Here is a 14,409-nt window from a genome sequence, read left to right as displayed (position 1 = left end):
GCGTCGAATTTTGTTTTATGTCTTCAACGATGTTAAATCATTTTCCTTTCAGCAAGGATTTAAGTTTACAAAACAAGAAGTCAGCAGGGACCAGGAGATAGATACACTAAACAGAATTGGTAAGACCGCATGGGTCCGCTCTGATCCGATTTTTGGCAAATTCTAAACATTTTGAATGCAAATGATTCGTACCGAGGTTCGTCATAATCCCCATCTCTCCCATCCAATTGATCGCTGTGAGAGTGATTCTCACACATGCGCAGAGCTGGCAGGGGAAGCCTCCTGCCACTCAGCTTTTCAGGGCAGGAAACCTTTTTTCTTTTTTTTAATGGACACAGATGTTGTGGGTGTGTTACACATGCACAATATCTGTCTCATTTTTTAAAAAAAGAAAAAAGCTCCCCCCTTCCACTGATGACAGCCCTCCCTAACATCCCCCTGACGAACAAGCACCAGGGACCGAGACTCCCCCACCCCCGACAGCAAACATGGCAGTAGGGATGCCCATTCCAAATTTCTTTAGTATTTGATATATCGCATTGGCAAATGCATCTGTGTCTTAGGTCTCTCCCGAGTAGGGGAAGGCCCGCCAATTTGGATCAGTGGGCCTCAGAGCTGGAGGGACCAAGCCTCCCTCCTGCTTTCTTCAGACAAATGTACTGGGGGTTGTTTCGGGGGAGCATCTGTGGCAGGATGGAGTGGGCATCCCTCCTACTTTATATTTTTGGGGGGAAGGGGGAGCGTAGAGGATAGTTCGGGGGGAGGGGCACCTTTTGTCGGTGAACCTCCATTGGCAGGAGGGAGTGAGCATCCCTCCTGCCGATTTTTGCTGGCGCTGGGGGGGTGTCGGTCCCCAGTGCCGGCTCTTCAGGGGGATGTTGGGAAGGGTGGCTTTTTTCTTTTTAAATGAGGCACATATTGTGCATGTGTAACACACACACAGCATCTGTGCCCATAAAAAAAAAGCGATGGCATGTTATAAATATTTTTGTATTGGTAGGACAGGTAACCGACTGGTCTTGACCAGTCGCTTTTTTCAGATTGCAAAAAGTGATCATTTTTTTTTGTGCATTGGGGTACCATGTTAGAGCATCAATCGCTCTGTTAGTTTACATGGCATTTCAATATTAATGACTTTATTGGCATGGCCGGATCAGAGAATGAACGATCCTGCAGAAAACCACACAGTGAGCCATTTTCTGCATTGGGTCATCAAATCCGATCGTCGCTAAACCAGTCAAAAAAACTGGTTTGACGACGATTGTTTCAGGATCGCTGACTTTAGTGCATCTAGGCCCAAGTCAGGAGAGTAAAGTGGCTGGGGAGAACTGTCATTGCATTTTTTGTGGTTGTTCTTCTGGGTCATCAACCGTGGAACAAACTTTGCCACAACGCAAGACATCCTCAACTTCTCTATTAGAATGTTGTGGCATGAACCAATGGAGATGATGCATTTCTCTGCCAATTCTATAACAGTTAATCACCGATTAGCGCAACAAGAACCCTAACTTGATCAACATGATCATCTTCAGTTGACGTTGATGGTCTTCCAGCTCGTGAATTGTCTTCCACTGATTCACAATAATAATAATAATAACTTTATTCTTTTATACCACCACAATCTTGCATAACCAATTTTGAAGTGTGAATACTATTTAAAACACCTTCCACGATTCATGACATATTCCCCATAAGCCGCTTTCAACATTTCTTAAGTTTCTGTAGCGGTCTTACCCAATTTAAAACAGAACTTCATGCTGTAGTGCTGCTCATTGACGTTGCACATAATGAAAAATAGCTGATTACAAAAACACACTTTCACAAAAACTCTGTAGCTCGGAGATGAAAACAGATATCAACAAATGGAATAAAGGAGGTTACTTGTGAGGTTTCAAGCTACTCAACCACACCTAGTTCATCTCAAAAGAACTTCCCGTTGGTACGCAGTTCAAACTGTCCTGGAACATTTTGAACAGACCTCGTACATAGGCTGCTTTAGAAGTAGACCCAGAATAGGCTGTCTTTAGGATGGGCCAGGGAAAATGAAAACAATGTGTAAACTGACAACACAGGTAAGAAGTCAGGCAGCCTTAGCTTTCTTACCCCATGCTGCACTACAGTTTCAGGAAAGCGTTTCAGAAGCAGCAGTAGCATCTCTGCCCGTTCTAGGGTGTTAAAGCACTGTTCAGTAGCCTTTAATAACATCTCACATTGTACTCGACCAGGAAGTGTCTCAAACAAACCTGGAGAGAAAAGGCAGGGTAGAAAAGTATAAAAAATAATAATAAAATAAGCTCAGTATTGTCCATTAGTCATGATTAAAATAATCAACTGCTTGCTGTTTCTTACTAATGCATTCACTTTCTAATAGGTTTGCTCTAGGTAGTTGATTTCAAGGTATGCTTTCACTCTGAGGGCTGGCAGAGCTATGGAGTCAGAGGCAATCACTATGTCCACTTTATGCATTTCTAAGCAGAGGTCTATCTTCACTTTTAGAAAAAAGTGTAGATTACTGACAGATTAAACCCAATTCAGACACTGCCTTTTTTTAACTGATATTGTCATAAAGTGAGTGTTTAAAATATCTTGTTTATTGAAAGCTTCTATATCGCTACTAATGACTAGGGAGTCAATTCAGAGTAATTTACATAAGCTTCTGTAATGGTGTTACACTATATGAGCTTCTGTAATGGTGGTATAATACAGAGATAGCATGTTTCTGTGATGGCTTGGAGACAGATCAATACAGTTTGGGGTTGGGGGTTTTTGACACCCCTATGAAATATTCAGTTCTTTCTTAAATGTTCACATATCAATATCAAATCTTTTTAAGAAAGTGATGTAATTGCAGGTAAACAACAAAAATTTTCCTTGATTTACTCATGAAACAAAAGATATCCACAAACATGTGTATTCTAACTGAGGAATAAATTAGGATACCCTAATAGCTAGTGTTACCCCCTTTGGCTGAAATAACTGCAGTGAGACACTTTTTTGTAGCCATCTACTACTCTCTGACATTGGTCTGAGGAAAGTTTGGCCCATTTCTCAAAGCAGAATACATTCAGCAAATCACATTTAATTGGAAGGATTGCAGGAGATTAAATTACAACTTCTGGTGGAACTCTTTATGTCATATCTATAAAATGGAAAGGTTTATTGCATTACAGCGGGGTTATTTTAAGAAGTTTCAGGATGTGTGGAAACCATTAACAAAGTATTGTAAAGATTAATTTAAAAATGTTTCCCTTATATTTATCAATTTAAGGTGCAGGGAGGGGGGATTTTATTATTACATGTTTTATATGATAATGGAATATATGGGAAGAAGGGTTGGGATAGGGGAGGGGATAAGAATTTATGAAATGTGTCAATGATTGTTTGTAAGTGATGTATTTATTGTTTATGTGAATGAATATATTTTAACACTTAATGTAATCTTGAAAATGAATAAAGAATATTAAAAAAAAAGAGCAGAATACTTTCAGCTGTGAGATTTTTGAGGTAGTACCCCTGTAGACATTAGAAACCTATTATACATTATCCTTCAGGGCCCAAAGGGCTAACTGGCACCCAATATAAAGCCTTGGAGAAGAATAAATAGAATGGGACAATAGACAGACACAAGAAAGACAAGGCAGAGGTCCAGAATGACACACCTATCTATTGGAAAAGATATTATCAAGGTAAGGACATAATCTCTTTTTCCAGTGCAATAGGTGTGTCATTCTGGACAAGCGGGACATACAAAAGCAGTCCCAGAAATCTAGAGCAGGCTGACTGCGCTGGCCCATAACATGGAGGAACCAAAGGCAGAGTCCACTCATGCCGCAATGTCATCCTGGGCAGGATGGACCACTGGTCTGACCCAGCAGCGGCAATTCTTATGTTCTTTCTAAGTAGTGGAGTAAGACTCTCTGCAAGTCCAGTCTTCATAAGATCTTATCCTTCTGCTTCGACCCCGTGGGACCAAAAACAGGCAGATGAACTTCCTGTTTAACATGGAAATCTGAAACCACTTTCAGAAGAAAAGAACTGTAAGGAGGGAAACCTCCATCTCCATGATCTGGAGAAAGGGCTCTCTATAAAACATAGCCTGTAGTTCAGAAATACACCTTGTAGAAACAAATCATTACAAGGGACACTGTCTTGACCGTAAGGTCCAAAAGGGACGCATCCTTAAGCGGCTCAAAAAGGAGCTTCCACAAAACCCTTCAGTACAACATTTAGATTCCATGTAAGAAAAATTGTCGCAGGGTTGGCCACCCTGAAAAATCTGATCACATCTGGATGAGCCGTAAGTGAGCTGGAACTGCTGTGCACTCTAAACAGGACAGGCCTGCCACCTGTACCTTGAGGGAAGCCACCCCTAAGCCTTTCTCTAGACCGGCCCAGAGAAAAGCTAAGATCACCGGAATGGGAGCACACACTGACTCCACCTGGTCTCTAGCACACCACTGCTGGAAAGCCAAGCCTTGGTGGAAGCCACCATAGTAGAGGGCTTTTTGACACTCAAAAGAGTAGCAATGATGTCAGAGTAGCCCCTCTGAATCAAAGCCTTGTGCTCAAGAGCCATGCTGTAAGACCAAAGCACTAGCTCTCCATAGGAACTGGTCCCTGATTGAGAAGGTCACGATGAAGAAGGAGCATACCACGGACGGCGAGGCCAGACCGAAGCCACTAGGATCATCAGGTCCAGATGAGTCGTGATCCTGTGGATGACTCGACCCAGCATGGGCCAAAGCGGGAAAACATAAAGGAGTCCCTGAGTTGGCCAGGGCTAAGCCAATACGTCTAGACCAGGGGTGCCCACACTTTTTTGGCTTGCGAGCTACTTTTAAAATGACCAAGTCAAAATGATCTACCAACAATAAAATTTTTAAAAACACAAAGCATACTGTACGCAGAGAAAATGTTAACAATAATTTATATTCGGGGTCAAGACAGATGACTTTAAAATATGAAATGTCACCTCAGTAACAACTATACAAAAATAGACAAATATACACCCTCCCCTTTTACTAAACCGCGATAGCGGTTTTTAGTGCAGGGAGCTGCACTGAATGCCCCACACTGCTCCCGATGCTCATAGGCTCCCTATGCTAAAAAACACTATTGCGGTTTAGTAAAAGGGGGTCATAGTAAAAATATAGACAGCAGATATAAATTCTCAAAATGGACACATTTTGATCAGTAAATTGAAAATAAATTGTAAATTGTTGTCTGGTGATTTTATGAGTCTCTGGTTGCACTTCCTTCTGACTGTGCATCCTATCTTTCTTTCTTTCTTCCTCCTGCATGCTTCCTCTCCTCCAGACCTCATCCCAACCAACATCTATCTCTGTCCCTCCATGAGTCCAACTTTTTCTTCCTCTCTCCCTGCCTGCCCCCTGCCACCCGACACACTCCATTCCTTCCCCCAACTTTTTCTTCCTCTCCCCCCTGCCCCCTCCCCTTTCTTTCTTTCTCTCTCTGCCCCTTCTGTCTTTCTTTCTCTCTCCCTGTCCCTCCCCTTTCTTTCTTTCTTTCTGTCTGTCTTTCTCTCTCTCCGACTGGCTGGCCTGGAACTTCCTCTCCAATGTCAGAATTGACATCGGGGAAGGAGGGAGGGGGAAACGCTTGTGTAGTGGCTGCACGGGCCTGGCTTTTGTGCGTGGGGGAAGTAGGGAGAACGCAAAGGCAACACGAGTCTATCGCGGAGCCCGGGATGGGCTCCGCGATCGACTTGCGTTGCCCTTGCGATCTACTGGTCAATCGTAATCGACCTTTTGGGCACCCCTGGTCTAGATTTAAACCTCATGGCTCTGCTCTTCGACTAAAGAAGCGCTTGACTTTTGAGTGATTGGCTGAAGCCATCAAGTCTATGAGAACACCCTCTGCGAGACATACCACTCTCCCGGGTCCAGGGTTTGGCAACTAAGACAGTCTGCTTGCACATTTTCCACTCCAGACAAGTTTGCTGCAGAGAGAACTTGAAGGTGCACTTCTGCCCATTGGAAGAGCATCTGAGTCTCCCAATTCAAATGAATACTTCTGGTGCCTCACTGCTGATTCACATATGCCACCGCCAAGGTGTTGTCGGAAAACATCCTTACCACTTTTCCTTCCAGGGTACATTGGTGAGCTCTCAATACCAACCATATGGCTCAAGGCTATAAACTGTTGATCAACCAACCCTTCTGACACGGAGTCCACCAGCCCTGGATGGAGCGGTTTCCACAATGAGCTCCCCAGCTGGACTGGCATCAATCAAGAGAGTAATCCACTCCATGATTCGAAGGCGCATGCCCTTCATTAGGGCTTCTCCCTGAATCCACCAGTGCAGGCTGCTCCATGCTGGCTCCATCCAGAGGAGTAGCATCCGAAGGGGATGACTTTGAGGGTACCACCGAGACAGGAGGGACTCTTGTAGATGCAGCATGTGTACTCTGGCTCCAAGTACGACCTCCAGGGAGGCCACCAAGAATTCCAATACCTGAAGGTAATGCCAAGCAGTGGGGTTCAGGAGCGCTAAGAGATCCATTATCTGTTTCTGGAGTTTCTATTTACATGGCTCGGGAAGAAAAACATGACTTTGTGCAGTGTCAAACTGACCTCCCAGATATTCCAATGTCTGAGATGGCATTAGCTGGCTCTTCCTGAAATTGACAATCAAGCCCAGGCACTGCAGAAGAGATACCACAGTGTTTACTGCCTGCTCACACTCCAGCTTGGATGGAGCCCTGATCAATCAGTCATCTCCTTGGACCCCCATTCTGCTGAGGTGTGCCACCACTAACACTATCACTTTAAGTGAAGGTGCGGAAGGCCGTCGTCAGTCAAAAGGGGAGTGCTGCAAACTGGAAATGCTGCTGAAGAACATGAAATTTCAGATACTTCTGGTGTCCCAGGAATATAGGAATATGAAGATAAGTTTCTGTCAGAACCCATGGAGACAATTTGAAAAAAATAAAATAAAAAATGCTGAAATAGGTGTTTTGGAGGTGGAAGACCTGAACTCTACACCCAGAAACTGCTAAAAACAATGTTTTTACCCCCCCCCCCTCAACCCACATACAATTTCCCAAAAGGAAATAATGGGGCTGTACTCACAGTCTCAGAAGTTCCTGCCTGTCAATTCACTCTCTGAAGCTGAAGTGAAGCAAAGGAATTTCTGCCTCAAATATTCTCCAAACAGACCAATCTGCAGGATCTTCGGGCAGTAAGTCAGAAGGACCCCCAACCAAAACATCCACCCCCACAGAACCTTGACACATGACCGGGGTGGGGAAACGCAGCCTGCGCCCTGATACTCCAAGGGCTCTTACTCAGGGCGCATACTGCCTGCACTTAAGCCGCTAACAAATTCATAGGGAAAGCTTGCTCCCAGGGGAATGGACCCCGAGCTCTGAGGTGGAACACAGCAGACTGGTTAAACAGGTCCTCCCGAGCTTGCCCTGTGAAGCTGCAGTCCGGCTCTATGGGAACTTCTTCCTTTCCCAGGCAGAGAACCCCTGAATAAGGGGTCTCAAGGCATCAAAGCCACTGAAAAAATAGAACTTGTATCGAAAATAAGAAAAAAAATAAGCAGAGCAGATCAGAAACATTTCTGCATGGTTCACTTGCAGAAAGAAAACCTGTAGGGGGCTTTGTGTCCCTCTGCTTAGTAGGAGGAGCAAAAAACAATGTGTGTGGCTTTCTGCAAAACCCGGTTTGTAGGTACAGATTGAACATCTACTGTACAGACTCTAGAGTGAATTTAACAGAAAAAGGCATTATAACATTCTAATTTCTGTTTTTAATTCCTTTCCTGATAATTCCTAATATTCTATTTGCTTTCTTAGCCACCAATGCACACTGAGCCAGGTTTCAATACATCATCAATGATGACACCTACGATCCTTTTCCTAGACGGTGACACCTAATGTAGAATCTTGCATCATGAAGCCATAGTTTGGGTTTCTCCGCTGTTTGGATACCCAATATAATAATAATAATAATAATAACTTTATTCTTCTATACCGCCACAATCTTGCGACTTCTAGGCGGTTTACAATCAAGAGTGCTGGACATTCAGCGAAATACAATAAGTAGATATTCAGAGGAAATACAGAGATCAGAGACCTCAGGAGGCAATAGTATAGAAATACAATTTGCTGAGCGAAAATGTAATATGTACATTTTAGTAGGTAATGTCCGACAGGACCTGTTGGGGATAAATAGCAATGTAAAGTTACGATAAGATGAAGATAACAGATATTTATAACAGTGCTGTAAGTTCAGGTGGAATAGGGAGGGGGGAGGGAGGTTATGTCACCATAAAGCACAGTTACTTACCGTAACAGGTGTTATCCAGGGACAGCAGGCAGATATTCTTGACTGATGGGTGACGGCACCGACGGAGCCCCGGTACGGACAATTTTAGAGTGATTGCACTCTAAGAACTTTTAGAAAGTTCTAGCTCGGCCGCACCGCGCACGCGCGAGTGCCTTCCCGCCCGACAGAGGCGCGCGGTCCCTCAGTTAGTATAAGCCAGCTAAGAAGCCAACCCGGGGAGGAGGGTGGGACGCAAGAATATCTGCCTGCTGTCCCTGGATAACACCTGTTACGGTAAGTAACTGTGCTTTATCCCAGGACAAGCAGGCAGCATATTCTTGACTGATGGGTGACCTCTAAGCTAACAAAAAGAGGGATGGAGGGAAGGTTGGCCATTAAGAAAACAAATTTTGTAAAACAGACTGGCCGAAGTGACCATCCCTTCTGGAGAATGCATCCAGACAATAATGAGATGTAAAAGTGTGAACTGAGGACCAAGTAGCAGCTTTGCAGATTTCCTCAATAGGAGTGGAACGGAGGAAAGCTACAGATGCTGCCATTGCTCTGACTCTATGGGCCGTGACAGAACCTTCCAGTGTCAGTCCGGTCTGAGCATAACAGAATGAAATGCACGCTGCCAGCCAATTAGACAACGTACGTTTAGAAACAGGATGTCCCAATTTATTCGGATCAAAGGACAGAAAAAGCTGGGGAACTGATCTGTGGGGTTTCGTACGCTCCAGATAGTAAGCAAGAGCCCTTTTACAATCCAAAGTATGCAGAGCTTGTTCCCCAGAATGAGAATGAGGTTTTGGAAAGAAAACCGGTAGAACAATGGATTGGTTGAGATGAAATTCAGAAACAACCTTGGGGAGAAACTTTGGATGTGTACGCAGAACCACCTTGTCATGGTGAAAAACCGTAAAAGGTGGATCTGCAACCAGTGCATGAAGCTCACTGACTCTCCTGGCAGAGGTAAGAGCAATAAGGAAAAGTACTTTCCAAGTGAGAAATTTGAAAGGAGAAGTAGCTAAAGGTTCAAATGGAGGTTTCATTAAAGCTGAAAGAACCACATTGAGATCCCAGATAACCGGAGGGGCTTTAAGAGGTGGTTTAACATTGAAAAGCCCACGCATGAACCTGGACACCAGGGGATGAGCTGAAAGAAGTTTTCCATGGACTGGCTCATGAAAAGCTGCAATGGCACTGAGGTGGACTCTGATGGAAGAGGACTTTAGGCCAGAGTCAGACAAAGAAAGAAGATAATCTAACAACGTCTCCACTGCCAGGGAAGTGGGATCAAGATGATGAAGAAGACACCAGGAAGAAAATCTCGTCCACTTTTGATGGTAACATTGTAGAGTGGCTGGTTTCCTGGAGGCATCCAGAATGGAACGAACGGGCTGAGACAAAAGAGTATCAGTCGAGTTCAGCCCGAGAGATACCAAGCCGTCAGGTGTAGAGACTGGAGGTTGGGATGCAGAAGGGTTCCCTGCTGTTGCGTAAGCAGAGAAGGAAACAGAGGAAGAAGAAAAGGTTCCCTGGAACTGAGTTGAAGTAGAAGGGAGAACCAATGTTGCCTGGGCCACCTCGGAGCAATCAGAATCATGGTGGCTCGTTCCCTCTTGAGCTTGAACAAGGTTCTCAACATGAGAGGTAGAGGAGGGAAGGCGTACAGGAACAGATTCGACCAGTCGAGGAGAAAAGCATCTGCTGTTAGACGGTGCGGAGAGTAAAGTCTGGAGCAGAATAGGGGCAGCTGATGATTGTGAGGAGCTGCAAAGAGGTCTATCTGAGGAGTGCCCCATTGATCGAAGATAGACTGCAGAGTTACGGGATCGAGTGTCCACTCGTGAGGTTGGAGAATTCTGCTGAGTTTGTCCGCTAAAGAATTCTGAGCCCCCTGAATGTATATAGCTTTCAGGAAGAGATGATGATCTATGGCCCAAGTCCAGATCTTCTGGGCTTCCTGGCATAAAAGGCGAGAGCCTGTCCCACCCTGTTTGTTGATGTAGTACATCGCAACCTGATTGTCTGTGCACAACAGAAGGACCTGAGGAAAGAGAAGATGTTGGAAGGCCTTGAGGGCGTAAAACATCGCTCTGAGTTCCAGGAAATTGATTTGATGTTTTCTTTCCTGGGCTGACCAAAGACCTTGAGTCTGGAACTCGTTCAAGTGAGCTCCCCATGCATACAGAGAGGCGTCGGTGGTGATGACTAGTTGATGAGGAGGCTGATGGAACAGAAGACCTCTGGATAGATTTGAGGATACCAACCACCATTGAAGAGACTGACGAAGAGATGATGTCACAGATATGTGTCGTGAGCAAGGATCCGACACTTGGGACCACTGGGTAGCAAGGGTCCATTGAGGAGTGCGCAGGTGAAGACGGGCGTGAGGTGTGACATGAACTGTGGATGCCATGTGCCCCAAGAGTACCATCATTTGTCTTGCTGAGATGGACGGTAGTGGAAGCACCTGCTGACATAGAGACTGAAGAGTCTGGAGACGATTGGATGGTAGGAAAGCTCTCATTAGGAGTGTATCCAGGATCGCTCCAATGAATTGAAGTCTCTGAGTGGGAATGATATGAGATTTGGGTAGATTGATCTCGAATCCCAGAAGTTGTAGAAACTGGATGGTTTGGTTGGTGGCCAGAAGAACTGCTTGAGCGGATGTGGCTTTGATCAACCAATCGTCCAGGTAAGGAAATACATGAAGGTGGTGAGAGCGTAGAAATGCCGCTACCACAATGAGACATTTGGTGAATACCCTTGGAGATGAGGCAAGACCGAAGGGCAGCACCTTGTACTGGTAATGACAATGATTGATCATGAATCGGAGATATGTTCTTGAGGTTACATTGATCGGTATGTGAGTGTAAGCCTCTTTGAGATCGAGGGAGCATAGCCAGTCGTTTTGATTTAGAAGGGGATAAAGGATGGCTAAAGAAAGCATCTTGAATTTTTCTTTTACTAGATGAATGTTGAGATCGCGAAGATCCAGGATGGGTCTGAGATCTCCTGTTTTTTTGGGGACTAGAAAGTAACGGGAGTAGAATCCCTGCCCCTTTTGATGTAGAGGAACTTCCTCTATAGCGTTCAGAAGGAGGAGGGATTGTACCTCCTGAATAAGGAGGGCCGATTGAGGACTGTTCAAAGCAGACTCTTTTGGCAGGCTTTGAGGTGGAAGAGTCTGAAAGTTGAGAGAGTAGCCGTGGCGGATGATGTTGAGGACCCATTGGTCCGATGTGATTACTTCCCACCGGCTGAGGAACAGAGAAAGTCGACCTCCTATAGGCTGAGGCAGGAGAGCAGGAATAGGGATACTGGCTATACTGTGGAGAATGAAGTCAAAAGGGCTGTGACTTCTGCTGAGGAGGTTGTTTTACAGCTTGTTGCTGCTGCTGTTGTCTGGGAGGCTGACGTTGTTGTTGCCTCTGACGCCTAGGTTGCTGAGCAGTGGTAGTTAATGGACGAGCTGTGAAGCGGCGTTGATAGGCCGATTGCTGCCTATATGGTCTTGGCGGAGGAGGCTTCTTTTTATTCTTAAGCAGGGTATCCCAGCGCGTCTCATGAGCAGAGAGCTTTTGTGTGGTTGAGTCCATGGAATCCCCAAAGAGCTCATCCCCTAGGCATGGGGCGTTGGCTAACCGATCTTGATGGTTAACATCAAGCTCGGATACCCGAAGCCAGGCCAAACGACGCATAGCTACTGACATTGCTGTCGCTCTGGATGTTAGTTCAAAGGTGTCATATATGGATCTAACCATAAACTTACGTAATTGGAGAAGAGACGACAAGCATGTGTGAAAAGCGGGATGCTTTCGTGAAGGAAGATATTTTTCGAAAGAAGCCATGGTGGTAAGGAGATGCTTTAAATAAAAAGAAAAATGAAAAGCATAATTACCAGCCCTATTTGCCAACATAGCATTTTGGTAGAGCCTCTTACCAAATTTATCCATGGCCCTTCCTTCTCTGCCAGGAGGGACAGATGCATATACACTGGCTCCTGAAGTCTTTTTAAGGGTGGATTCGACAAATAAGGATTCATGTGGAAGTTGAGGTTTGTCGAACCCAGGAATGGGAATTACCTTGTATAGAGAATCCAGTTTACGTGGGGCCCCTGGGACAGTTAAAGGAGTCTCTAAATTCTTATAGAAAGTTTCCCTCAAGATGTCATGAAGGGGAAGTTTCAAAAATTCCTTTGGAGGCTGATCAAAATCAAGGGCATCCAAAAAAGCTTTAGACTTTTTGGATTCAGCCTCCAAAGGAATGGACAAGGACTCGCACATCTCTTTCAAAAAACTGGAGAAAGAGGAAGTGGCCTGTTTGGAGGATGGGTCAGGGACAGCCGAATCCTCCTCCTCTGAGGAACATTCGCCTTCAGAAAGAAAGGGTTCCTCTGAGTCTCCCCACAGATCAGGGTCTCTGACATGGGAAGAATGGTCCCGAGACTCAGGTGTCGACGTTTGCATGTGTCGGGTTTTGCGCACCGACTTACCCGACCTCATCGATACCGAGTCAGGAGAAGTTATCGGTCGCACCGGTGCCGAAGTCTGCACCGATTGATGGTGAGCTCTCGGCTCCGGTGCAAGGACTGGCATCGATACCGATGAGGTTAGGTGAAGCGGTACCGAGACAGTGGAAGCGGGTAACACGGGTTCCACAATCGGTATCGATACGGGTTGTTCCACAACCGGTACCGATGGCTCGGTGCGGACTGGCACCGGAAGGTTCGGTGTCATGATAGCAGGAAGGAGTCGTTCTAATTGCTCCTTAAGCTGCACCTGAAGGATGGCCGTAATGCGGTCATCGAGGGATGGCACCGGTACCGCTTTTTTCTTCTGCGGTACCTGCGGTGCCGCTCGACGCCCCGGAGATGAGGAGCCCGATGTCGAGGGACTCACCTCTATAGGGGCGGAGCGCTTCCGCTGGCGTCTTACAGGCGGCAGGATTGGACTCACTGCACTCGAGGCCGGAAGACGTTCCAGCGGGGAAGGCTTCTTAGCCGGCTTACCTGACTGTTGAGATGCCGGTGTGGAATCACGCGGCGTCGAAGACGAGGGTGCCGACTGAATCGGTGCCGAAGCCGGAGTTGAAGGAACGGGGTCGGACATCTCGGCACCGAACAACAATCGCTGTTGAATTTGGCGATTTTTTAAAGTCCGTTTTTTTAAAGTAGCACAGCGGGTGCAAGTAGAGGCCTGATGCTCAGGACCCAAACACTGTAAACACCAGTTGTGTGGGTCCGTGAGAGATATAGGCCTAGCACACCGCTGGCACTTTTTAAAACCCGGTTGAGGGGGCATGAAAGTAAAAACGGCTTCCGCCAAATCGAAGGCCGAGGCTTCGATGGTGGCAGAAGGCCCCGCCGGGGAAAACCGAAAACTGAAGAAAAAAATGAAAGTTTTTTTTTTTTTTTTTTAACAAAATTGAAAGAAAGAAAAAAGGCAATGAAGCCAAAACGTTTACGCGAGCGGGAAGGCAAGTTAGGAAAAAATTTCAACAGCCGTTGAAAACGCGTCTTCTTAGCTCCGCGGAAACTAAGAAACTGAGGGACCGCGCGCCTCTGTCGGGCGGGAAGGCACTCGCGCGTGCGCGGTGCGGCCGAGCTAGAACTTTCTAAAAGTTCTTAGAGTGCAATCACTCTAAAATTGTCCGTACCGGGGCTCCGTCGGTGCCGTCACCCATCAGTCAAGAATATGCTGCCTGCTTGTCCTGGGATAACCCCCTTATAGCAGTGTTTCTCAAATCGGTCCCGGAGTACCCCCCTTGCCAGCCAGGTTTTTCAGGATATCCACAATAAATATTCATGGAAAGATTTGCGTACAATGCAAACCAATCTCATGCCTATTCATTGTGGAAAACCTGACTGGCAAGGAGGCACTCCAGGATCAACCCGAGAAACACTGCCTTATCTCAAAGTCCTCTTGCAATTTCTCACAATCCTCTTGCAATTTAACAACTTTGTGTCATCAGCAAATCTAATTACCTCACTAGTTATTCCCATCTCTAGATCATTTATAAATATGTTAAAAAGCAGCGGTCCCAGCACAGACCCATGGGGAACCCCACTATCTACCCTTCTCCATTGAGACTATTGACCATTTA

The 14,409-nt window shown here is 45.8% G+C and overlaps 1 protein-coding gene across 3 annotated transcripts in view; it reads right to left on the bottom strand.

The window, feature by feature from the left end:
• Window positions 1-14,409, bottom strand: part of INTS10 (integrator complex subunit 10) — a 203,639-nt gene that overhangs the window by 167,507 nt on the left and 21,723 nt on the right. For all 3 annotated transcript variants that reach the window (XM_033915345.1, XM_033915356.1, XM_033915365.1), the window contains one exon: window positions 2,104-2,243. In XM_033915345.1, coding sequence (XP_033771236.1) covers window positions 2,104-2,243 — 140 coding nt within the window. The remainder of the gene's footprint in view (window positions 1-2,103; window positions 2,244-14,409) is intronic.

The sequence above is a fragment of the Geotrypetes seraphini genome, chromosome 1 (genome assembly GCF_902459505.1).
Source record: "Geotrypetes seraphini chromosome 1, aGeoSer1.1, whole genome shotgun sequence".
Taxonomy (NCBI): domain Eukaryota; kingdom Metazoa; phylum Chordata; class Amphibia; order Gymnophiona; family Dermophiidae; genus Geotrypetes; species Geotrypetes seraphini.
Note: the sequence above shows the minus strand (reverse complement) of the source record. Positions and strands in the feature narration are given on the sequence as shown.